The sequence below is a fragment of the Doryrhamphus excisus genome, chromosome 14 (genome assembly GCF_030265055.1).
Source record: "Doryrhamphus excisus isolate RoL2022-K1 chromosome 14, RoL_Dexc_1.0, whole genome shotgun sequence".
NCBI classification, from domain to species: domain Eukaryota; kingdom Metazoa; phylum Chordata; class Actinopteri; order Syngnathiformes; family Syngnathidae; genus Doryrhamphus; species Doryrhamphus excisus.
Window position 1 is genome coordinate 14,026,522 of NC_080479.1, and position 26,328 is coordinate 14,052,849.

General features: G+C 42.1%; 2 protein-coding genes across 5 annotated transcripts in view; both read right to left on the minus strand.

Annotated features, from left to right (window-relative positions):
- Positions 1 to 203: 203 nt before the first annotated feature.
- On the minus strand, positions 204 to 2,364 carry edn1 (endothelin 1). The gene is made up of 5 exons (XM_058046246.1): positions 2,151 to 2,364; positions 1,893 to 2,034; positions 1,632 to 1,769; positions 1,424 to 1,486; positions 204 to 1,309 (listed from the first exon to the last, which is right to left on the minus strand). Exons 1-5 carry the CDS (start codon positions 2,200 to 2,202, stop codon positions 1,183 to 1,185), a joined length of 522 nt encoding a protein of 173 aa, XP_057902229.1. The 5' UTR covers positions 2,203 to 2,364; the 3' UTR covers positions 204 to 1,182.
- A 2,310-nt stretch (positions 2,365 to 4,674) lies between these two features.
- hivep1 (HIVEP zinc finger 1) overlaps positions 4,675 to 26,328 on the minus strand; it is a 57,089-nt gene continuing 35,435 nt past the window's right edge. For all 4 annotated transcript variants that reach the window (XM_058046203.1, XM_058046205.1, XM_058046204.1 and 1 more), the window contains 7 exons: positions 18,085 to 18,135; positions 10,153 to 15,899; positions 9,939 to 10,072; positions 9,689 to 9,864; positions 8,391 to 8,492; positions 7,428 to 7,942; positions 4,675 to 6,070 (listed from right to left, as the gene is read on the minus strand). In XM_058046203.1, the coding sequence (XP_057902186.1) occupies positions 5,027 to 6,070; positions 7,428 to 7,942; positions 8,391 to 8,492; positions 9,689 to 9,864; positions 9,939 to 10,072; positions 10,153 to 15,899; positions 18,085 to 18,135 (7,769 nt within the window). In that variant the 3' untranslated portion in view covers positions 4,675 to 5,026. The remainder of the gene's footprint in view (positions 6,071 to 7,427; positions 7,943 to 8,390; positions 8,493 to 9,688; positions 9,865 to 9,938; positions 10,073 to 10,152; positions 15,900 to 18,084; positions 18,136 to 26,328) is intronic.

The following is a 26,328-nucleotide window of genomic DNA, read 5'->3' on the forward strand; positions in this document are numbered from 1 at the left end:
AGCAAAGAAGTTTCAGTAGTGTTTTAAATCAAAATACGACAAGATACTGCAACAATTACATGCTATCATTAGTGTACGTGTTAATGCATGATAAAAGCAAGTTTAACAAACTATTAGAGGGTTTGATTTTTACACGACTTCACAGTCCAAATAGCTGTATCGCAATTACAGTATTGTAAGCTAGCTGAAATTAACTAGTTTTCTCATGTTATAATGCATATTAAAAGGGAAAAAATATATATGTTTACGTTGTGAATAATGGGCAAAATTCCCCCAAAAAGTGCATTCAACCGTGACAGCATCAAAGAAAGATATATACAAGTTTACGTTTGCCTTTCACAGTGTACAACTACGGTGCGTTCAAGGATCACCCAACACAGTGTGAAATCAATTAGCCGTAAAGAAAAAATGTGTAAAAATTGTGGACTTTTTAAGACATTTTAGCTGTATTATCAGGGATTTATATATTATTTCAGATTTTAGGATCATTGAAATTGAGTAAATGAAATAGTTAGCTCAGGAAAAAAAAAATTATCTAAATTTTTTTTGAGAATCAACAAAAAGATATAGATTTTTTACATTTAAAAAAATGCATTTTTATTTTAAGTCTCGTAAAATTTATTTATTTTGTTATATGCTAAAAACTTTACTATCACACTATTTTCCCGTTATTCTGGTGTCAAGCGGTGTCGAGTATTCCAGGAAAATTACGAGAAAAAAAAGCATCATTTTAAATAAATGTGTACAAATTTATTAAAAGATTTTGCCGTTATTTGGCGTCTCGGCGACAAAACATTTCATAGAAATGAAATTCAACGTACAACCAATATGGCCGTCATACAAATAAATATGACAATATATAAGCCCTATCACATTGTAAGTAAGAAAATCCTTAAATTATAACTCCCAGGAGCTACAGTACTGCATGGCTACATAGTGACAGGAAGCGGCTCAGTCGGAATGACATTATCCTGATCCATGTTGTTTTTGTTTTTTTTGGGAATGGTCATAATCCATATCTATTAGTGGTCGATTTCTCCCACGTTTTTGAAATGCTTCATGGAGTCCACATAGTAGGTGATGATGCTGACGGATGCTTTACCCCGTCACGTTGCCGGGCACCGAGCATCCACACGGTATGTCCGTTTTTTTGCAGTTTTATCGACACCTCCTTTGTCCTTTTCAGTCGCTCGTACTCTCGGTTTTCCGTGTTCGAATCCTGTGTCTCCATTTTTCCAGAAGAAGACGTGTTTTGGACAAAGTCCTGAGCCATTGAGGCGTCACCCGTTTGTGATGGGCGTTCTTCATCCTGCAAACAAAAGACGGTGAAGGCAATTATAGACATGATTGATATCTGGTGTGTTATGCAAAATGTTATTTAAAGAAAGAATACACATATACATGTTTTTTTTTGTATTTTTACCTTTTTGTCTCACTTTTTGTGTCATTTCCCTCGACAATGCGGACCACCGCTGATGTCTCATCACTACAAGCGACATGAAGAAAAGTTGCAATTAAAAGCATTTAAGCACTCAAACATGTCCTTACACGCAACGTTTACAGTCAATATGGAATTTTAGTGTATAACAGGTAAATATTATGTCATAAAAGATGCAAAAAAAAATACTAACCTGATGTTGTTGTCCAGTTTTTGGCAGAAGTTGGTGCAGGTGAGGTCCCCTTGATGCTGGCATCGGCAGCGGGGACGACTCTCACTCAAGGAGCGCCTCTTCCTGGGAGCATTTCCCAATCCATAAGAAACCACCCGCCTGAAATGAGAACAATATTTAGAATCAAACATATACATATATATATATGAATATTGTTTTTTGTTTTTTTTTTCATTTTTAACCCCATTTATTTCCCTATTTAAAGTCAACTATGATACTTACTCAGGTGTGTTGACCCATATGATATCCAGGTGACAGAAATATACGCATTCTTTATCCAAAAAAGTGGCGCAGGAGCAGCGCTTGTTCCTCACATGGCGCACACGGGAGACTGTTTGCGACTCTGCAGCTGGCGCTGATAGGACTGCAATAAACAACATCAAATAAAAAAAATAAAACAAACATTTGTTATCGCAAGATATGTATGCGTGTGGTCTAATTTTACATCACATAACACCGAATTTGATTTCCCATTCTCACCTGTGCTTGAAATCCAGGTATACATTACGATCCAAATGTAAATATCCATCATTTAATAACTCTAAAGTTGCGCCAACAATAATAAATAATCCAGCAGACGAGGTATAAAAAATACAAAAGGGTGTCCCTTCTTTGCAAAAAAAAAAATAACAAAAAGGTGCGTGAAGAAGCTTCAGTTGTAGTGTCAAAGTGTTGGTGAATGTGGCCCCACATGTTCAACCCCTTTGGCTTTATACAAGAGCTTGGCCTTCCCTCCTTCCCTTCTCCGCCTCCTCCTTCCTCCTTCCTACTTTGTGTCTTCAATGTTGTGTCAGCGCTGATAAGCAGGCGGGGAGAATGACTACGACTTGGCGTTGATATGCTTACACTAACTGTCCGCCAGGCGGCAGTAAAGAGGCACAATGTATTACAGCGGCGCTTTAAATTCAGTCTTACGGTGGTTATTTACTGAACTGCTTAATGATAGTCTATTTAGTCTTTATGATAGTCGATTTTTTAGGCTTAAGTGATATTAGTCCTAAATTATGAGTAATATTAACAAGTTATAGCATTAAATCACTTTTAGCTTGGTGCTGGGTTACAGTAGAGTGAGGAAAGGAAGGAAATACATTCAATGTTAGTGCAGACCTGCCAACATGTACACATTTATTGTACTCATAATTCAATTTGACTCTTGAATATAATTGTTAGTATAACAGTTTCAAGTTGAGTCTGTGCAACATGGGTATTATCAGTTTCTCAATAGTGTTTCAATTTGGGGGGGGGGGGGGGGGGTTGTGAAAGCGTTGGCTGTAGTGAGACAATTCAGTCTGGTGCTTGTGTGTCTCACCGAATATTACGGTAATGTTACTGACACCTAGTGACCAGTGTAGAATAATACAGGAATTATTTTTAACTGAAATAAAATAGGAAAATTAAATAAATAAATACATAAAAATAAATAAAAATAAAAAAATAGCAAAAATAAATTATTTTGTGATGATGTGATTGTGATTGTGTGTGTGTGTGTGTCTAGTATGGAGGGTGGGAGGGAGGGGCTTTTTTAGTATTTGTTTTTCCTTTTAATTGTGGTAATTGTTTTTAATTCTGTAAAGCACTTTGTGTTGCATGTATTTGCAGGAAAAGTGCTAAATAAAGTTGATTTGATTTGATGTATTATTTTATACAGTCATTTTTCCCAATGAAATGTAATTTAATAAACGTATATTTACTTTTTTTTTTTAAACAAAATTTTATTCTGACAGGAAGTACACGGTCCTGAATATTTTCATGTTTTTCATAGTTTCTAATATTTACTTTCTTTACTATTTTACCTTTTTTCCTGAGTAAACAGTACCCAAAACTATTATACTGTATGGAGGTGGTAGTAATTGGTAGTAATGTTTCTGTGTAAAATATCCTGACATGGTGAAGATCCGGAACCCCTAATCAGAGTTTCCATGCAGTGGGCATGGAACCGCTCCTGGCGGTGTGTGTGTGTGTGTGTGTACATAGATATCAGCTACTTTAAGGATGTGCTTATTCATGTAGGTCAAAGGCAACCCTGTCTAGAGGGCACTGTTACGTCACACTTACACTTTGGACACGAGGCGGCTGCTATGATACAATATGTAGGTGACATGTAGTTGGGATGTTTGTTTCGTGGTTAGCATGCTAGCATGTTAGGAAAGGGTTCGAATCACTGTTGGGACATTTCTGTGTGGAGTTCATAAGTATTCCTAAGAGCTTGCGTGTTTTTTTTTCTGGAATCAACTCACCCCGTGAACTTAATGAGAACAAGCGATATATAGAAAAATGAATGGATGTGCGCTGCTTGACTTTACACATTTTAACCACTAGGTGTCACTGTTCGCCTTCCCCAGGCTTCCTCCACGTTGAAAGGAAATGCGGTGCTGCACTGTAAATGGATGAGTCACCTTGTGGATGGGCTGCAACACTTGCTTATCCTTGCAAAGACACTCGACTCAAGATTTTCCTCATTCAGACCCGATTCCTGCTCCTCTGAGAGCTCTTTAGCTATGACTGGCCACTGTAGGAAAAATAAAAGCCGTTTAATATTCCACCAAGTGCTATTCAGCTGATAAACAAATGATTGTTAATTAAGTGCTTTAGAGAAGAACATGAGGTTGTTCTCCCAGCGAGACCCTAAATAATCTCTCAACGTTGAGCAATAATATTACAATAATTACAGTGTACCATTATAATAACAACATGACATAATAATAATGAAGGTAACGAAATCTTTACTCATACAGTTGAGAATATTGATACAGCGATGTAAAGCTACCAAGTGCACATTACCTATGGAGCAATAAATCATAATAGGGCACTAGTTGGAATATAATAAATAGCTGAACACAACATTTGTACACATAAACATTGCCCCATAATCCATAGAAATGTACATAGTATACTGGTACAACAAATCCATCAATTTACCGATGAGAAATCCTCCAAAATAAAACTGATATCCTCCATTGTTAAACTTCCTTTTTTGTTTTGTTTACATATATATATATATATATATATATATATATATATATATATATATATATATATATATTGGTGTATATATATGTATATATATATATATAAACACAAGCGACTATTGAATTGATCAGGAATTATGTACAGGTTCAACAAACTCCATAAAAGGCACAATTGTCTATACAACATGTACAAAAAAAAAGTAGAAATAAAAGTATTGGTCTTCGTTATAATTGCCATATGATTGCACGTACAATATGAATGTCAGCATCTGTGCTCTGAAAGGTGATTTGTAAAAGATACAAACCCCTGAAAAAGTGTTTTCAGTCTTAAAGTGACTCCAATTCGAAAAGAAAAAAAAAAAAGAGCGTTCTACTTGAGGGGTCTTCTCAGGTGGCAATAACCAGCCTGTCTTCATCGTCACTGGAAACCTCATTATAGTCATCCATGACCTTCTGCCAGGTGGACACCGGCGGTGCTCTCATCGGCGCGGCATCACCGCCGCCGCCTCCCTCGGGGGATGCCACGCAATGTGCCGGACTTTTTGGGGGCGGCTGTTGCCGTGGGGACCCTTCTGTCCTCTCCAAAGTCTGTGTGAGGTGCTCTCCTAGGCTGCTCGGGGTCAACTCCGATGAGGTGAAGAGTGTCAAAGGTGCAGGCGGGGAGGTGGCCATGCAACCTGAAGGACTTTCAGTTTGAGATGATTGTGCTCCGAGTGTGTCCGGGCTCCCTTGTCTCTCACACGACCCTGAAAGAGGACTGAGGGCAGGGAGTGGACTCAGGGAGGGGATGATAGCAGGGAGGGCGATGTTTACTATCTGCAGGCCCGGGACATGCGTTTGGGTGCTGGTGCTGCTTTGGGAAGTGGGGCTAGCGGCTAAAACCTGCAGGGCGACCCCTTGCTGGGGGAGCAGTTGAGCGGGTGTGAGCCCTGCGTTGGTCAAGCCCATTAGGTTGAGTGTCTCCAAACCTAGCGGCTGCAATGTCTGACCTTGTAAATCGGTGGTGACCTGGCTGACGGGGAAGCAGGGCACCACGTTACTGATCGGCTCCTGGACCACAAGCGGCTGCAAGTCCGGCTGGGGCGAAGAGTTCGGTGCCGGGCTTGAGTTTCTGTGGATAACGCTAACGGCTGGGATGGTGAGCTGCACAGGACCGGCCTGAATTGGCACAAAAGTAGAATAAGCTGCCAGGCCAGCAGGCACCAGTTGGATTCCCCCGACAGGAATCATACTGTAAGGGGAGCGAAAAGGCTGCTGGGAATGCAGAGGCAGGTGACTGAAGAGGTGGGTCTGTGTCTCCATTCTTGGGGCCTGGGACACACCTTGTAGGGGAACATGTGTCGGACTTTGGGAAGTGGAGGTCTGAGTGCTGCGGTCCACTGGTAATCCAGACTCAGTTGTTGCCATGGGATGAGCAGCAAACAGGGGCTCCTATTGAAAAAAGACAAAATGGAGGGTATTACTTTGATGACGAGGATTTTAAAGCAATCATTTCCAATCCCACAAAGCAATAAAATACAGTTTTGTTTTTGTTTTTCTTATTACTAACCCTAATATTTCAACTCTACACTATGAAAACGACAATATTTCTCTTCATAATTAATCTCGTTAAATTTCTGCTATTTAAATTTCTTTTGGCTTTATTATGTAACATTCAAATAAAAAAAAAGTAGGCAACCTATTTTTCCAAAATTAGAACTTTGTTTATTGTTTTGTTATTTCCTCATTATAATTTGTTTTTTTGATCATGTTCAATGTAATGCTAAGAGTCTACTGGGCCGGCGCCAATTGGTGCCAGTTCGCGCCAGTGCAATTTGCTGCGGCGCCTAGTGTCACCAATAAGGTGGCTAGTGGCGTGCAGTGGCTCAAACTGCCTCCCAACTGGCTTGTGGTTGACCGTAACGATGGCAAAATTTTTTTAAAATGTTTAAAATCTTGCATCAAGCAATTGGCGCAAAGTGTCCACCAAGTGGAACCAAATGTCACAAATAATCCTCAAAATGGAATCCACTGGAATGTAATGGCGCGAGCCAAGTTGCGCCAATGATGCGAGGAGTCCACTGCGCCGGTGCCAGTTGGTGCCAGTTTGTGCCAATGCAATTTGCTGTTGCGCCTAGCGTCGCCAATAAGGTGCCTAGTGTCGTGCAGTGGCTCAAAATGCCTCCCAACTGGCTCGTGGTGGCCCGTAATGACGGCAAAAATTTAGTTTGGCGTCAAAAAAATTTAAAAATGTTGAAAATCTTGCATCAAGCAATTGGCGCAAAGTGTCCACCAAGTGGAACCAAATGTCACAAATAATCCTCCTATTGGAATCCACTGGAATGTAATGGCACGAGCCAAGTTGCGCCAATGATGCTATAGGAGTCCACTGGGCCGGCGCCAGTTGGTGCCAATCACAAGATTATGTGATTGCCGCATAGTGGCTCGCTGTGGCGGCAAATAACGGCAACATGCCGAGAGAACATTAATTCGGCGCCACTACACACCAATCACATAATCTTTGGCGCAAACTGGCACCAACTGGCGCCGGCCCAGTGGACTCCTAGCATAAAATAACGTTATTCTTTAGAACGTCACAACTTTTTTTTTCCGTAATAGTTTACTTTATTCGGGTAAAATTATTGCAGATTTCCATGTCCCAAGAACTAGATTTGGCCGCCGCCCTCGATCACCATCTAAAACACAATGCACCGGACCCTTATGTCCCCTGAAGGCGGTGGGTCCAGGATGAGGCCCCAGAGTGGCCATTTTGCCTAATAGGCTGTACTACAAAGTACATGAACCTCACCTGACTTGGTCGAAAGCCCATCCCTGACACTGGTGGACTCGGAGGCACATCACAGTCCGGGTAGTCGATGGACATCTGCCTGCACGGTGACACGGGGCTCATCATGTGCACCGACTCCGTGTCCGAGATGTTGCAGTCCGTCGTGGCGGGTAGTGAACTAAAAGAGAAGGGCGCTGAGCTCGGACAGGACCCCGAGATAGACATCTGCTTGCTCAGGGACAACGGGTTGACGATGGGTACAGAGTGAGAGTCTGATGTGTGGGCTTCGGGAACCAGAGGCTGTGAAATGGAGCTGATTGACATCTGTGCCAGGAGGGCACTGGGCGGGACCTCGGCCTCTTTAGATGGAATATGCTGCGGACTGGCAGACACAGACGGGTTCGTGGACAGGCCCGACTCAGCTTGGCTGTCGTCTTCTTCCTCGTCGTTGTCTTCATTCTCTTCCTCATCGGGGCCATCGGAGTCGTCGCCGTCTGAATCTTGGCGGTCAGCGCTGCTCACCTGACTGCGGTCTCCTGTAGATGAAAGCGATGATAATCATTCAAATGTTAGCTTATTCAGCAGGGTGTCAAAATGCTCCACTAAAAATAAAAACAGTGAGGTTTTATTCTGCAGCAGTGGTGTTTCCCCCTCAGACCATCACACACCTCCAGCACTTGTAGAAGTGGAAAAACAAATATTCTCTTCTTCGAGACCGGGACCGTAGAATTCTTTCAGGCTGCTTCTCTCTCCCGTTGTTTTATTCTAAAATTAGGCGCAGCAATTTCCTCTTTGTAAATGTTGTGCTTGCCGCCCACATGCACTTGGAGTTAACAGAGGATGAAGCTGCATTTAGAATGTCTAATTAGACCACGGCAAAGCTGAATGACATAGCAACAGAGGACAAGCGGAGATGACTGATCTTACGCAATCAAAGAAGACCCCCCCCCCCAAAAAAAACCCAATGCATATCATCTCCTGTACCTGAATCCTCTGCATCCTGGTCTTCGATGAGTCCATTGGGCACCCCCATTTCCATGCATTTCTTACTGTGTGCCTTGGACTTCATGTGCTTGGTGAGATTTCCTGCAAAAAACAAAAAAAGGTGTTTACTGGCGGGTAAAGCACTTGAAAAGTATCGCGGGAAAGACTTTTACGTAAGACAGTTGTCTTTGGGCGAGATGCATGCAAAAGGGTGAGTAACTGATAAAGACATTTTTAAATGAACGTGGGCTGTTCTGACACAAAGAACTGTTCCGCAGCGGTGCGTGGGTAGGCATGTTTGATAATGAAGGGTGAATCATATCACGTCTTCACTTGAGGGATGCTGAAACCTCGTTTTTTTAACTTCCCTGACAACAGCAGAGTATACTTTAATCATTCATACGTATGCATCTCGGGCAGGTAAGTATAGGACAGTATTCTTACTTTGAAATATTTGTTGATATATCAGAATTTTCAGGTGCAGAAACTTATACTTTTTTCTCGCACTTCGAACCCTGCAGTTTATGAAGTGATGAACATCTTTTATGGAAGAGGGGGACCGTGAACAATGACCTGGTAAGCTACTGTTTGACCAGTTTGGCACTGTTTCGAGGGGAGGGGTAAGTCACATTTGATGCACTACACTGCTGATGGGGGATGTCATAGAGTACAACTTCATGTCAAAAAATGCCTAAAATGTATACACAACCGGCTGCCAGGAGACCCGAGTTCGATTCCATGGGTTTGCGTGGGTTTTCTCCAGTTTCCTCCCACATTTCAAAAACATGCTAGGTTAATTAGCGACTCCAAATTGTCCATAGGTATGAATGTGAGTGTGAATGGTTGTTTGTCTATATGTGCCTTGTGATTGGCTGGCGACCAGTCCAGGGTGTACCCCGCCTCTCGCCCAAAGACAGCTGGGATGGGCTCCAGCACCCCCGCGACCTTCGTGAGGATAAGCGGTAGAAAATGAATGAATGAATGAATGAATTTCCTGTTTATGCTGTACATTGTTGTTCATATTTGATGCCATCTATTTGTTCTCCACATTATTATTATTATTATTTATTATTATACGGGAGCCAATTTCACTGCTGTGTTATTGTGCAATGACAATAAAGGAAGTCTATCTATCTAAAATAGATAGACTTCTAAAATCTTCTAAAAAGACAGCTGGGCTAGGCTCCAGCACCCCCCAGAACCCTTGTGAGGATAAGTGGTAGAAAATGAATGAATGAATGAATGTATACACAACTAACAAAGTTGTGGCTTTAGCCCTTCAATCCCTGAGCTCTCACCTTTAGTCTTGAAGGAGAAGTTGCAGTGGATGCAGTGATACGGCCGAACATCAGAGTGGGTGCGAATATGTTTGCGCAACATGCTGGGCTTCTTACAGCGGATCCCACATTCCTCGCAGATGTATTTACCGCGCCCTCGCCCACGTACGTAAACATACTCCTCATTGGATTTGTATCTGTGGGGTTGGAAGAGGTTAGGGAAAAAAGACAAATACTTTTCCAAAAAAAAACAAGACTTAGGAAAACATACCCGCCGTCAAAGATTTTGATACGCCTTGGTTCTGTTTTTGGTGCCACCTCCTTGTCTGAGTCATTGCTAGAATGAGTTTCTGTTTGTACTTTACTTCTGGCTTCGACTGATAAAGTCTTCTGGGTCAGTGGTACCTGTAGGGGCATGCAATAGTTTCATGTATTTATCAGCTTCCAAAAAAACAAACCAGATCAAAAGTAGGACTCGGTCTTACCCTCGGCATGACATCTTTGAGCTTGCCCGAGTAAGACAAGATATCAGATTTTCCTGTTGTTCTTATAGCTGAAGTGTAGTGGATTTTCTTGGAGGTGTGTTTGGAGTCAAGGAGCGACATGACCACCTTTGTGGGCAACCCGAGCGGGTTTGGATTATTTGGGTTCACTGCCCAGGCAGCATAAGCGGAAGTCTTCAGGTCACTTTGTAGCTTGTGAAGTGATTTTCTTTTCATCAAGAAGCACCACGTGAAAGTGGTGGTCGTTTTTAGGCTGGGGAAGGACAAGCGATGGCTGTCTTTGGTGTTAACCACAGAAACAGATGTGCTCAGTTTTACTTGACCACCGTGGAAACTTGAGGGTCTTATTGGTGATTTCACGGAATTCCACTTCTGCTCATCCGCTTTCTCTTGACTTTTGTGAGAGTTAGTGGCTGGTGTACAGGAACCCTGGCGATGGGGCGAAGTATTTATAGCAGGGCCTGCTTCTTCAGGAATAATTGTGCTTGTACTTTTTTCCAAACCGGTACTGTCAGGTGACATGGGCTTAACATCATCGAGGTCCTTCTCAGTATCCGTTTTAACCTGAGGCAAAGGAGGGGCCTCTGTTTCAATGGGACTGTCCACCGGCTCCGTAGTACACACCTGCCTTACAAGTGTCAGTTTCCGCTGTCTGGTCACTTCCGACAAATTGGAATTAAGATAATTGACCGATCTTCCGTCAGTAAGGCAGGCGACACCGTGCTCATCCTTGGCACGTTTTTGATGCTTTTCCATGTAGATATCCAAACTGTTAGCAGGTGATAGCATTCTTTTACTTGATGCAATGGGCTCCTGTTGTGGGCAAAGAGTCACTGATGCAAGTTTCTGTGTACAATGCAAAGACCCCAGAGACGACACTCTTTCCCCAGCGTTGTTATGAATATTTACAAACTGAGTGCAATCCTTCTTTATCATTGGTGCAGCATGAGTTTCAGCATCTACGTTATGATTGGATGGATGGGTGTTTTTCCCGGAGACAGAGGGAGAAGTGTGCATCTGCTCATGAGTTATCAGGATTTGTGGCAATGGAATACCACCTGCTTGGGTCTGATTGTTCGAGTCCCTGTGCTGCTCAACAGGCAAAAGAACAGATTTGTTCTTAATATCAGAGGCCTGCTGACCGGGCTGAGGAGTATAAACATTTCTGAGTGCATCTGATGATTTTGAAGTGTTCAAAATAGGATTGGTCAAGGGCATCGGTAAAACAGGCAACGCTTTGTGAGATCCTTGTGTGTTTGTGAATGAAAATGTTTGACTTGGTCTTTGGGTCGGACACGGTAATTGGTATTTGGGGACATAACATTTGTTTTCTTCTAAGTCCGACGACTTGTTATGGGCCTTCTCACCAACAGCTATGATCTGGCTCACTGGTTGTTGAACCTTTTGGCATACTTGAACTCTAGATGTTTGATGCCAAGGGTGTGGAAGGCCGTAGATTTGGGGTTGCTGTGTCGGACTCCCCAAATTAATACTTTGGATCATTTGCTCATTTCTATGCAGCGGTACTTCTCCAGATTGCAGGCCAGCAATCTGTGCTATAGGATATCGACTGATAATTTGAATCTGTTGGGATCTATTTTGGTTTATGGAGTTTGTATTTGTAATCGGAGCTTTGTCAAGAGTTAAGACTTTCCGAACAGGCTGCTGATTATCCGGGCATATCTTTAAAGACATTTGACGAACTAATGGCCCTCGCCTCCTTTCAATCAGTGGAACTTGAGCCCCTTGGGTGACTTGTCCACTTTTAGGCTGTCCAACAGGTGAGTGACCCCGGCTGGGGGATACGTTGCCACAGTCAAAAGACTTACTACGGTAGTCACATGAAATTTCCACTGAGGGTTGAGTATAAGTGATCTGTTCGGATGCAGCGCGCCTCATTGCTCCAGGAACGCCAAGTGTACTGAATACTTTGGCTTGACCTGGGTTGGTACACTCCACTCTTGATGGACTCTCCGATCGTGAAGCTTCTTCTCTGTCAAAGGAGGCTGAAATGCTGGAACAATGTGAGAGAGTACTGTCTCTGCTCAGGCTTCGTGAGAGGCTCGACTCAAAGCTGGATTCGCCTGAAGAGTGGTCCATTTGGGCAAGACGAATTCTTTTCTTTTTTGGCGGAAGCTTTTCAGCCGGTAGCTTTGACAAACTCTCGCTTCTTTGTGGCCAGCTGAATTGATCTGCGGCTTTTTCCGCTGGTTCAGAAGTCTGTGATTCGTGTTCTCGGTCAGGCTCCTCTGTGACCAAAATCTCAGGGACTTGGATGTTGTTTTGACGAACCAGACGACACTGATGGGCAGGGGTAGAGGTTTCTCCGGTTGCTGCCAATGTACCATCGGTGCAATGGTCAATTCTTTGATTTCTGTAATCAGGTTCTATCATCTTCTGGTTTGATAACTTGTCATGATAACTGTTAGCTGTTGATAGATCCGTTTTGGATTTCACAGGGTCCTTGTCCTTGCCGTCCAGCGGAGAAACCTTATCTGTAGATTCTGTCTCAAATGAACTGGGCCTGCTGAGAGAGTTGGTGTGTCTGATAACTGAAGTACCACTGCCTTGCCGTTGTATTTCTCCTTTAGAAGAAGTGCTGATCTGCGTTTCTCGAATTGGTGACAGTCTGGAATCTGAAGCACTTGCACCTCGTGCTACGAGTTGAATTTGAGGTAGCTTTGCCTGGTTGTTTTTGGGTTGTATATCGACCATGACACCATGCTGGGGGTAACTTTGACTTGCCAGGGCTGCGGGTAGCTGACCGGAATCAAAACTAACCGAACACGGTGGATTTGTGTCCGTCGGCGATTGATCATCCTCATCTCCGACACTTTTCATTTTCCGTCTCTTCCTGAACGACGTCTGTTGGTCCATAACGCCTGATCCGGTAATCGACTTGGACGTTAAATGTGGCTGTGTGGTCACATGAAAAACATCTTGATCACTTTCCTTAACAACAACAGGCTTGTTTTTTGGTCCGTGAAGTTCCGAGCAGTAAAATTTCTTGTGAGTTTCAAAATTCTCTAACTTCCTGTACCGATTTCGACAAGTTTCACATTCATACATTGTGCCTTTATTCTGTTGAAATTTTCTTTGTCTTTCTTGACTGTATTCAAAAGATCGGCTTCTTTGCATCAATTCTGTGCTATTGTTTAACGCATGATATCCATCATCCATTGAACGGACGGTCGGAAGTCTGTGCCCTTCGCTGGTGGAAAAGTCCTCCACTGCTGCTTGTCTGACTAATGTCCGGGAATGTATTGCCGGATTGGGGGTTGATGGTGCGGATGAAAATACATCATCGTTTATTGAAGCTTTCTCATCAAAAGAATGACATATTCGCAAAGGGTGAGCCAGGTGAGCAATATTAAGCGGAAGAGCAGAGTGTCCCGGTGTTGTCGGCATGGAGTTACTCCTCGTTATGGGCAAACAATCCATTGGGGGATATTGAGAAGGTACAGAGAGAAGAAAAACCGGTTTTGATTTATCCGTGGGCGTGAATGGCGACTTTGGGATATCTGAACTTGAACTTGACCTCCGTCCTATTGGTTTAAGATCAAATTGAAAGGAATCTTTAAATATGTACGACTTGGGGGAGTCAATGCTGCCCCTTCTTGACAGAGAGGTCCTCCTTGGTTTAACACTGTCCAATTGCTTGTTGTCAACCACTGCCTCGTTGTCAGATATCAGTTTTGAGATTCGTTCTTCCAAAGAGAGGGCTTTTGTTTCTAATGGGGGACGCATTTGACCCTCTGTTCCTTGGGATCTTTGCTCTGTCGCCACACGCATGACTGTAGAAATAACAGGAGGGGCATTAGAGATATCCTTTTTGGGTAGGTCAATGTCAGCTGGTGGTGTGATCTTCACAAATGGACTAGGTGGACTCATTGCTTGGTCAGCACTTTCAGAGCGAGAGAAGTAGCCGGAATCCGTGCTTCCCAAACTACGAGGGCTGAGTAGACACTTAGCCTGCTGCTGCAGAGAAAAGTCGGTAGCTTGTTGCCTCTGAAGCTGAGCATGTCCGCTTAAAAGTGGAGATTTACATTGCTGATCTTCATCTTCGCTCACCGTATCCAGTGAGGGACTTGTGGCAACTATCTCTTTCAGAGACGACAGGACCATGATGTTTGATCTAACATTGGCAGTCGGAAACTCTCGTTGGCGTTGTGAAGCAGCTTGTTCAGGCGCCGCGCCCGTAACTCTCGGACTATCCGCCCTTAGAGGCGAAACATTAACTGGGTAAACAACAACTTTTGGCAGCGCAGCCGTCACTTTAGGCTCATGATTTCTCTGAGCAGGGGTCGGTTTCACGGAATCGAACACGGCTGATGAGTCCGCTTCACCGTAGATTGCTTGCGACGTACCCAAACTCTGTAAGCTGTTTTCAGACAAGGCTGCCGCGCTGCTCTGTGATGAGTCCGGATCCAGGTCTACAGTGCTACCTTCTTCGTCACTGTCCCCACTCTCCTCCACCTCCGAATGAGTTCCAAGGGCTTTGTCTGATTCTTGAGGTAGAAGTCCACCTCCTGATTCAGAGCGTGCAATGAGACCGAGTTTTATAGCATGAGCATGGGATTTCTTGTGCTTATACAAGTTACTCTTGGTTTTGAAAGAGAAGCCGCAGGTTACACAAGGGTACGGTCTTTCTCCTGTGTGGGACCTGATGTGTTTGAGCAGCACACTGGGTTTTGCGCATGGTCGGTTGCAGTATTCACAAACATACTTTCCTGGCTTCTTGGGCTTTTGGTCCTTGGAAATATGCTCAGCACCAAAGTTCATTACAGTCGTGATCTGAACATGGTTGTTTCCAGGTGTGACCGGCACCTGAATGGTGCTGGGAACAGTTGCTGAAAGCGACCGGCAGGTTTGCACAATTGGGGGTTGACTTTTTGGCAAAGCATTTGAGCCCGAGGGAACGGGTGTATGAGTTATTGTTGACGGTCCGGTATTGAAACTCATGTGGATGCTTGGCTTTTCTGGATTAGAAACAACAGGAATAAAATGTTGATTCGGAAACGACAGCGGCTGCAAAGCCTCACCCTGCGTCGATGCCTGTACTCCTCCCTGTAATGGTGCCGCAATGCCAATGAAATTACCCTGTTTGTCAATATAATAAGTCTGCATCGGAGGCGATTGAGTTTGAAGACCAATATTGACAGCTGGCATGTTGGAAAATTCACCAGTGGGTTGACCTGAGACTTGGAAGGAATTTTTCCTCTCGGCAAGTGTGAGCATGTCAGGCTCCATTGCTTTCAGCAGGACATCAAGTGGAGCACTGGTGTGGTATGGATCTTTATCAGTTTTATCAATGCCGCGGTCTTGGGTGTTACCGTCTGTAGGTTGCGCCACTTTCAAAGAAACCTCCTCCTCATTGGTTGGTTCATGCGTTAGAGGCGATGACTTAGTTTCCTCTTGCTTCAGCCTTTCATGGTCAGTGACAGATGCCCCTTTGTCAGGGGATGGTTCAACAGGCTGAGCATCATGTGATTCGCTTTTCCCATTCGGCGATGCTGAAGGATGATGGGAAGGACTGTGGGAAGCAGGGGAACAAGAGGGTCTATTTTCCTTAGGGGATCCTCCTTGGTGAACAGTATCAGGAGTTTTTAACTGCAGAGGTTTCTTCACTGGAGATTTAGGAATTTTCTTCAGCTTGTTCTCCGCAACGACCTTTTTCCTCTTCAGGCCTTTGATGTTATCTTCAATACGTCGACTGCTTCCGGATGTCCCTATGGATGAAAAAGGAACATATTTCCAAAATCTGAAATAATTCAGCGATATAGAGTATAATAATTCATTTGAAAAAATGAAAAGCCATAAGAAAAAAAAAATCAATCACAAATTCTTTATGACTTATGACTGAGCAGTCGAAAGTGGCTAACGGCATTGGTACTGTAAGATGGCACACCCATACCAGTTCACATGCCGGACTATTCATCATCATGGGTCTGGGCGACGCAAGTGACTCAACATATGTTACATAAGTTTAATAGTAACCTGTCACAGTTTTCTGCCTTGCAAAGGTATTTCCCAAGATTAGGTCATGGTTCCTCTGGGGGATTTGGTATAATTAGACCGAGCAAGAAATGCCTTGTCCTTGTTAATCCATTATCCATGCAAACCATGCAGCCTTCAAAGCAACCCTGTGATTATTATTTTCTAGAAAAGATAAGTCAAAATGAATAGCAAACTCGAAATTACACATACAGTGCTGAGCGGCGGGCTCAGTGGACTTCAACGTCAGGTTTTCCATTGGAAAACTATTTTCATATATTATAGTTATATGCTTATAATAACACTTATATGCTAGGACTACGTGTGGAATCAAACTGTGGAATGGATTGAGTAAGGACCTCAAACAATGCACAACGATGAGCCAATTCAAGAAACAATACAAGCAGTTGATGTTTGCTAAATACAAGGATGAAGAGTCTTGAACAAGTCATGATGTGCTATATATATCACTATATTGACACTTACTATGGTACACATTATGTCATTGGATGGTCATATCACCTTGTATTTCGGTACGAGGTAAATTATTTAAAAAAAAAACCTTAAACTGTATTATGGAAAGCAGGAAGTGAACAAATGTAACAGTTACTGATTGTAAAAGTACCAGATGGAGGGGTAGGATTTAATAAGCTTTGCTTCTTCCTACTCCTTTTGGACATGTGGAACTGTGAACTGATTATGTGATGCATTCAATTGTAATCTGATGCATGTTCAAATGAAATAAAACCATTACCATTACCATAGTTCATTTCAACATTGATTAAGGATAAATAAATACATTAGTTTAATATAAAGTGAAACAAAACTGTATAATGTACTAAAAATACAGTATATACACTGTTATTTATATCTTGTCCATTGAGCTGCCCCACAATCTCATTAAGGATGACGATACAAGTCAATGCTCTAATGACCGGCAGATTAGCTGGGTATTTTTTCTTGAGAAGGGTGACGCAGCACTTGGTCAGGTCATCTCCGGCAGATAAACCAGGGCCAACGGATGTAACACTGCCTTGCATCTCGCGTTACGATAGGCTTAAAGCAGGGGTCACAAATACCTGGTCTCCACCCTGACACAATGGACAACCTTTGGACAATTTCCAACTTAACTTCAAAATCTTTGAACATGTATTTAATGTCTAACTTTTTATACCTGACAGCCCCACCCCGCCCCGCTTTTAGCCTTGTTTTTAGCTCTGAATGAATGTTTGGATATTGAATTTTAATGCATCGTTTACTCTGATTTTACTCAATTCTATTTTTATTTTTTTCTCTACTGTAAAGCGTCTTTGAGTACTCTGAAAAGCGCTATACAAATAAAGTGTATTATTATTATTATGTAGTCACTGCCCAGCTCAAAACCCATCTCCAATAATCTATTTGAACCATTTCAGTATGAATACGCCTCCATACTTAGAGTGCAGTTACAGGAAGTAGTGACATGAATGAGTGAAGTGGAAACTAATATCACATTTTGAAGTCTTCGAAAGGTTTCAAAAGGCTGAAGTGAATGAAGAGGATAGCTTAAGCTAAATGTCTTAATTTAATTTTTGGAGACAACAAAGAGCCACAATGAAAGAGAAAGAGAGAGAGACCGACAAAGTGTGTGACAAAAAAATTATGAGGCTGTTCAATTGTGATGCTTGTCAACACCACTTGAGTGGTTTTAGTTCCCAGTAGGAGGAGGACTAGACTACTGTTTAACTAGTCATGTTACACTTACTGTAAAAAAACAAAAAAACCAACCATTTATTTCAACAAAAATTTAAAAAATCTGCGTCTTATTGACCTGAATGTTTGTATATTTTTTTAATTGTTGAGCGTTTGCTTCAAAATCACTTTAATTACATGTATTCTATTTCTTGGAAAATAATACATTTTGCCCAACGAATCGCTTACCTTTCGTTGAACTTGTATCTTTAAGCTCCTTCTGTGCCTCTTCGATTTTATCTGCAATGCAAAAAAAAAAAAAATACAATTTTCATCACAAGAACAACAGCAGCATGCGGATGAATAAAAGCAATGTTAGAGGGAATTCCTCCCGCACGGCCCATGCAGCATCTGTAAAATGAAAAGCATATTCTTCCACAGCCGAGAGAGTGCACTGCTCCATAATGGAAACTGCTGTCATTATGGAATCAGCATGCTTGCATAATATAACTACACAGCCACACCCACATTTTTAAAATAAGTGTAGATGCTCGATGTTCGGGTTATGCTTTCAAAATGTCATCGGGTTGTCTCGCAGAAGCTCAATATATATATATATAATTGAACTTAAAATGATTTAACTCTGCATGGGCAGTTTACATACACCACATTGCTTATACATTGCTTATGAATCAGCTCTGATGGTATTATACGTCAAGTAATACACTTGCTCAGTGTAGTGTGTGTTAGTCACAGTGGAGTCAAACAGTCTCTGTTAAGTCTTAATGTATTTTTTATCACAATAATCACAATTATGCCTATTAGTTTGCTAATGCATGGAAACAAGTCGTCATTTTTGGCTTTCTAGAATGGATTTTTCAGATTTTTTTTGGGGGGGGTGACATGAAAAATAGATTATACTGTTAAATATATACTGACAAATTAGGTAAATGACTAATTGGCTGCCGTTTTGTGATCAATTATGGCCTATTATTAGCCAAAAAATATTGATTGACAAGTTATATGTGGTATTCTGACACGTCCTCCCGTTTCTTGTGGAAGCGGTAAGTTTTGGGCTTCTTATTTTGTACTTCTTCAGCCACTCCGTTTGAAATCCTTACTTAAGTTTTGTATAAAGATACTGGAGACTATAAGTAATTAGCTCAGTGGCATGTTTTGTTTAAAGCGGTGGCTGTTTCTTATGTCCCTGCAGTTATCCTGTTGCCTGTGCATGAGAGTCGTACAACGCGGTGCAAACAAATACTAACAGGAGTAAAATGGTGACTATAGGGGTGCTATTTCATGTCTACAGGTCTCTAATAATAACATTATATTTAGAAAGCCATAAGCAGGTATTGCACTTGTACGATTTGGTTAGAGTCGGACCTTCTGGAATGAATTAACCAAGGTACTGTACTTTCCGTGCAAGGTGCTGCTGCTGCCATACAGAAATATCATCTTCTCCAAATTTCAATATTCCCTATTTTACCATTGACCATGAAAATTTCAGCTCCTGTCAATTTTAATCCTGATTATTTTACCAATAATCATGCTAGTCATTCATAATCTTAGGGGGGAAAATATGAGCTTTCCACTCATGGCCATGGAAACGAGATGGAAAAATAAACCAACCACGGCTTTTCTGCCTTACCAATGACATCATAGTTTGAGGCGAGTCCTTGAGGACCAATTGCAGCAGTTTAGTTTTAGACCACACAAATGCTATTGAAGGGTAAAAAAAAAAAAAAAAAGGATGTTCTCCTCTGGTTGCCAAAATCACACTAATTCCATGGCGGGAAAACACAAGAGGAGGGGTGGACACGAGTGGGCCGGTTGGAGGAGGTCAGTGGATTATGTCATTGTGTGTGCGCTAACAAGTCACACCCTCTTCTGTCGCTCTCTTTCTATCCCAGGCACACGCCACAGATTACATAATGTGTTCCCATCCCGGAGCTGCCGCGGAGCAAAACAAAGGCACCCTGCCAGCAGAAACACAGCAACCGAAGCGCATGGCGAGAGGGCAGCATGTTTGTTTAGTGTATGTCCATCAAAGAAAAGAAAAATGATGTATCGCCTAAATGGTGGATTCCCTTTTCCTCCGCTATATCCTCCCGGCAACGACGCTCGGCGTAATACTTCCACTAGCGGAGAATCCTAATGCTTCTCTCAGCGTAATCAGTAGCAGATTGCATGACTTCCTCGAGTAAACAACTATGCTATAGCAAAACTTTCTTGGACTTCATTGTTTGAAGAGCTTGCATGGCATAAGTGATTACGATCCAACATATATTACATTAGCGGTTGTGTTTTGAATCTAATTGCTCTCCTTATATAACAAAACCACAAACAAGACCCCTCATGCTGACACTCATGAAGTCATGCAGGAAACAATGAGTAGTAAGGGACAAGGCTGCGGCCCCTTCATCCCTCACCCTTAATAGGGACAAAATATTCCATCCACGTGAGCCAAGTTATTAAGACAGCAGGGAACAATTATATGGGCTCAAATTTCCCTTATTATGTTGCTGGGGTTTGCTGAAGTGCTCATGATGGTCATATATTTCACTACAGGGGCTATGCATCAATTATGTCATCAGCAAAGCGTGCAATTGTCATGTAGCCCCAAGTAAACAATAAAACGTAAAGGTTGCAGGCTGTTGAAAGCGAGTGGTGGAACATGGCTCATGTAGGAGGTACTGAAAACTAAAGTGATCTCATGTCATCATTATCAGTCATGTCATCTCAAGTCATTAGATCCCGCTGGTAAGTAAATCCATCCATCCATTTTGTGGGGGCATGCTGGAGCCTACCCTAGCTGACTTTTGGGCAGGAGGTAAAGTAAATACTTTCAAACATAAAACACTTTCAAACATATTCATTCATTTTGTACCGCTTATCTTCATGAGGGTTGCAGGGGTGCTGGAGCCTATCCCAGCTGTCTTCGGGCGGGAGGCGGGGTACACCCTGGATTGGTGGCCAGCCAATCACAGGGCACATATATAGACAAACAACCATTCACACTCACATTCATACCTATGGATAATTTGGAGTCGCTAATTAACCTAGCATGTTTTTGGAATGTGGGAGGAAACCGGACTACCCGGAGAAAACCCACACATCCACGGGGAGACCAAGCAAACTCCACACAGAGCTGGCCGAGGGTGGAATTGAACCCTGGTCTCCGAGCTGTGAGGTCGCTAACCACTCGAACGCCGTACCACCCTAAATTTCAAGTTAAATGATTCAATTTATTTTTACTTAAAAAAACAAACAACCATTCACACTCACATTCATACCTATGGACAATTTAGAGTCGCTAATTAACCTAGCATGTTTTTGGAATGTGGGAGAAAAACCACACATACACGGGGAGAACATGCAAACTCCACACAGAGATGGCCGAGGGTATCAAACAAATAATTAATTAAATCAATCAATCGCAAATGAAAATGAATTGGCTAATTTTGCCGGTCCCCATACATTGCCACATGCATATAACGCTACATCCAGAACGGTAACTTCACCACACAGTTTTCGTTAATAATCAAACCTTATTAACGACTATTTTTTATGTGTTTCATTTGACACCAGCACTGCATAAGATGCTTACGCTAACTTTGGATCTGTCTATATTGTTTTACTTTCATTTCTATTAGCTACACAGTGCTCCAAACCCTGTGTAACCTTTACGCCTGGTCCAGATTCCCTGAGGTCGTAACACATGAGTGTCTGTTTTTCTTGTGTTTCGCCCCCTTCAAAACATTCATCAACTTGAGGTATTTCAGTCAGAATTTAGGATGCACCAGAGCACAGAAACAGCACTCGTAAAAATTACAAATTATCTCCTCACCTTCAATTCAGCACCAAATTGTAATACAGGGATTAGAACATGCCCTTGGCATTACATAAAGTGCACTACAATTATTTTTTTTAATGATTTTACTATTTGCAGATGGCCTGTCCATTAGTAAAAAACTGGCATCCCACAGAGTTCAATGCTACGACCTGTATTGTTCAGCCTTCATATGCTGCAAATGTTACAAACAGTAAGAATCACGTCATAAACTCATAAACGTCATAAACATAAATGTCAGACTACATGATTATATTAATGGCTCACACCTTAATCTCATGTTGATCATGCACACAAAATATTTTTGTGAAAATCAGTTCAGTTTTTTTCTGCATAATCCTAACAAAGAAACGGCTAGGAAAAAAACATGAGGTAAAATTCTGTAGCATCACAACCGCGTCTCTCGGCCAGCCAATTACCCAACAGGCTGGGCAAGACACCCTCCCTCGTCGCCCTTAAAATCCATCTTTTGCTAAACAGTCTGCACCGTTGGCCTCACCACGCCAAATGGACGCCATCAGCTACATCGTGGCGGCTTTTCAAGGCAGCGTGAAGAGTCCATATGCACAATATTTACTCATTTCAGGAGGCTCTTGCCGGCTTTTCTTTGTCAAGCTGCTGCTGCTCCTGCTCATGCTAGCATGACAAGATACATGCTCTACTTGTTTTGCTTCTGATAGGGGATCATCTGAGAGGTTGTGATATCATTAGTATGTGCTACACCACACCAGCACAGCAGCCAGTACACTTTGACTAAAAACAGCGTGTGAGCAGATGGACCAAAAGGTAGAGGACAAGTTGAAGGTGAAAGCCACTTTTTTTTTGTTTTTTTTTGGACTGATCTTGTGAAGATATCAAGAGTCAGCGCACGCTTTGTAGCATCCTAACTCAATAGAAAGGAGAAGAACAGTAGAGGGATGAAGATGACGAGATGGTAGTCGGCAGCTGCCCCCTTCTTCCTTGTCACAGCGCGAGAGGGAGATTATGTAACTCCAGCACCTTCACCAGCATTCTGTACACGCCTGGCTTTGTGCAAATACACACACACACACACACATATATACACACACCCTCAGAGAGATTGATGCATTCTTTGAAAAGTCAAGGACATTTGCAAAGACAACAATGACACAGGCAGGTGGACATTATACCTCTTTAAAAGTTATGTCTACCTTTCAAGAGTACAATATTATCCAGACGATAAAACACCATTTTTTTCCAGTTTGGCTGGTCCTCCGAATCTAGTCATTTTATATACGTATCAAAATGTCAGTGGTGTGTAGTCAAGGCCAGCAAGGCCTTCTCTGCTGGCCTAACAATTACAATAAATAGCCACTCATTGATATGTTAATTCGGCTGCACGGTAGACGAGTGGTTAGCGTGCAGGCCACACAGCTAGGAGACCCGAGTTCAATTCAATTTCTGTGTGGAGTTTGCATGTTCTCCCCGTGCATGCGTGGGTTTTCTCCGGGTACTCCGGTTTCCTCCCACATTCCAAAAACATGCTAGGTTAATTGGCGACTCCAAATTGTCCATAGGTATGAATGTGAGTGTGAATGGTTGTTTGTCTATATGTGCCCTGTGATTGGCTGGCCACCAGTCCAGGGTGTACCCCACCTCTCGTCTGAAGACAGCTGGGATAGACTCCAGCACCCCTGCAACCCTCCTGAGAATAAGCGGTAGAAAATCAATGAATGAATGAATGTTATTATGTGTACTATATTGGGTAATATGAGTGTAACGGTGCCTATAGGTGTGTTATTTTCATGTCTTGAGTGTGTAGAAGGTACTCTAACTGTGTAATATTACAGGATTACTGTAGTGGGTACATTCCAAAAACATGGTAGGTTAATTGGCGACTCCAACTTGTCCATAGGTATGAATGTGAGTGTGAATGGTTGTTTGTCTATATGTGCCCTGTGATTGGCTGGCGACCAGTTCAGGGTGGACCCCGCCTCTCGCCCGAAGACAGCTGGGATAGGCTCCAGCACCCCCGCGCCCCTCATGAGGATAAGTGGTAGAGAATGAATGAATGAATGAATGAAATGTTAATTTCCTTTTGACAAGTCTCGGAAAACTGCCTCACATTTGATTGTATGGCTTCAGAGTTCAAATATTCTTATCTTCATCCCAGATTCAGACAATACAAAACTCCAGCACTCCAGCAAACGTGCGAGCTCTGCAAAATCCCTCGCCAACTTCTAAGGAAGTCTGCTGATCATATCGAAGTTTTGTTGCTATAGCGTGTTGAGGTGAAAGACCCAGTGGTTTTGTAGACCTCAGCTGCTGACCCGTGCAATAAGCCATCATAATAGTTAGTGTCAGCACCAGACACATTCTTTATCTTTGCAGACTCCCCAAGCTCAAAGCAATTTCAAAAGGGGGGTGCTAAGGACTCATGATGTCTGTCGCTCCATCCATGACTGAGGTCAGATGATGCAATGCTTAGGAATCCCCGACAAGAGGAGTGTCCCATTACGATGTAGTTCATCATCAGTCGGCGTTGCATGGAATTTTACAAATTGGGAGCTGGAATGACTCGCCCTGTCTAGTGTCGTAGACAATAAGGGAGTGAGGGAATGATTAAAGGATTAAAAACACAACAGGAAAGGATTTTGTGATGTGACGCCTTGGCTTGTCTGATAAAGTTAGATGTTGTAACTGTAGCGAGAAACCATATTCAGTGACTTAAACAATCAAGAACGAACATTGTGTCAATAAGGAAAAAAACAGGAGTACGAGTGATGATGTGCTCCACAAAGCAACAAGCTTGCTAGCTAAATAAGTCAGCGGCATTGCTACAATGTTATGTACTACATAACTGTGTGTGTGAAGTGTTTTTTTTTCTTAACAGAGACAATCTTTATAATGTAGTGTCGCTGGGAGTAGTTCCTGTTTCCCAGAGTGCTTTGCAGTACAGTTTTTGTAAAAAAAAAAAAAAAACATAGCAGTTGGTTAATATTCTGCATTATACGTTGGTAGTGTATTGTCTGTTTTAATCCACCTTTTGTGTTTGCGTTGCTGTGCAGCTTTACAAACTGTATAAGCACTATTTCATTGGATTCTGATTTTCTTTTTTTTTTTTAAATTAGACCGGTGTTCAACTGTGTGTGTGAAGGTTTTTTTTTTTTTCTTAACAGAGACAATCTTTATAATGTAGTGTCGCTGGGAGTAGTAGTTCCTGTTTCCTAGAGTGCTTTGCAGTACAGTTTTTGTAAAAAAAAAAAAAAACATAGCAGTTGGTTAATATTCTGCATTATACGTTGGTAGTGTATTGTCTGTTTTTATCCACCTCTTGTGTTTGTGTTGCTGTGCAGCTTTACAAACTGTATAAACACTATTTCATTGGATTCTGATTTTCTTTTTTTTTTTTTTTTTTTAATTAGACCGGTGTTCAACTTGTTGCTATTGGGGGAACTTATTTCCGTTTGTCGTAACTTTTTAATGACTAATTGAGGCAAAATGTTAAAAAGATATATAACCCTTTTTCAATAACTTTTCTTTTTTTGCACAAACAGTGCTTATTTGTGAAATGCACCCAGTGGCATCACCGTAAAAGATGAATAAAGAGTTGATTATGAAGAATTTATTAAGACAAGTCCTTTGTTTAACTTGTTGCTGTAAGGGGAAATGGCTATTTTAGTTGGTCGTCATTTTTTTAAGACTTTTTGAAGCAAAATGTTAAAAATAAATAAGGCACTTGGTCAATAACAGTTCTTATTTTGCACAAACAGTGCTTGTTTGTGAAATGCACACAGTGGCACCACAGTAAAAGATGAATAAAGAGTTTATTTATTACACAAGATGTGAGTTTGAGAGATCGGTATTGGTGGATATCGGTATTGTAAACAAATCCAATAACAATCATTTCCAAAAATATTATAAATATACACAAATATACACTAAATATTATAGTGTATATGATGAAAAGTCATTACAGAACCCCAAAATCATGTGTGTACTACAGTATGTAGTATAACTATTTGATTTTTAATTACAAATATAAATTTCAAGTTCATTCATTCATTCATTTTCTACCGCTTTTTCCTCACGAGGGTCGTGGGGGATGCTGGAGTCTATCCCAGCTGTCTTTGAGCGAGAGGCGGGGTACACTCTGGACTGGCCACCAGCCAATCACAGGGCACATATAGACAAACAACCATTCACACTCACATTCATACCTATGGACAACTTGGAGTCGCCAATTAGAAAACTAGCATGTTTTTGGATGTGGGAGGAAACCGGAGTACCCGGAGAAAACCCACGCATGCACAGGGAGAACATGCAAACTCCACACAGAGATGGCCGAGGGTGGAATTGAACCCTGGTCTCCGAGCTGTGAGGTCTGTGCGCTAAACACTCCAACGCTGCGCCGTCCTAAATTTCAAGTTAAATGATTCAATTTAGTTTTACTTAAAAAACCAAATGTACTCAGTGCATTCAGTGATTTCACTATATTGTACTCTGAGCCTGCAAAGTCTGTTTAGTCGTCAACACCAGCTATTTACTTTCTCTTAGCTTACATAAGACAGACGGGGCTGTGCAGATTTGACACTGGATGTACAACCAAAGTACTCAAACAAGTTGTGCATCTTGAAGACGGGCTGCTGACTGTTTAGCATCCCACTGGTGAGATGCGA

Bases quoted from the DNA above. Each gene is read 5' to 3' on its own strand.
- edn1 (XM_058046246.1), bottom strand. From the start codon at position 2,202: ATGATGGATATTTACATTTGGATCGTAATGTATACCTGGATTTCAAGC. The intron at 1,770-1,892 runs GTAAGTATCATA...TTCTCATTTCAG, and splicing joins ATATGGGTCAACACACCTGA to GCGGGTGGTTTCTTATGGAT. The intron at 1,310-1,423 runs GTAAAAATACAA...TTTTGTTTGCAG, and splicing joins ACAAAAAGTGAGACAAAAAG to GATGAAGAACGCCCATCACA.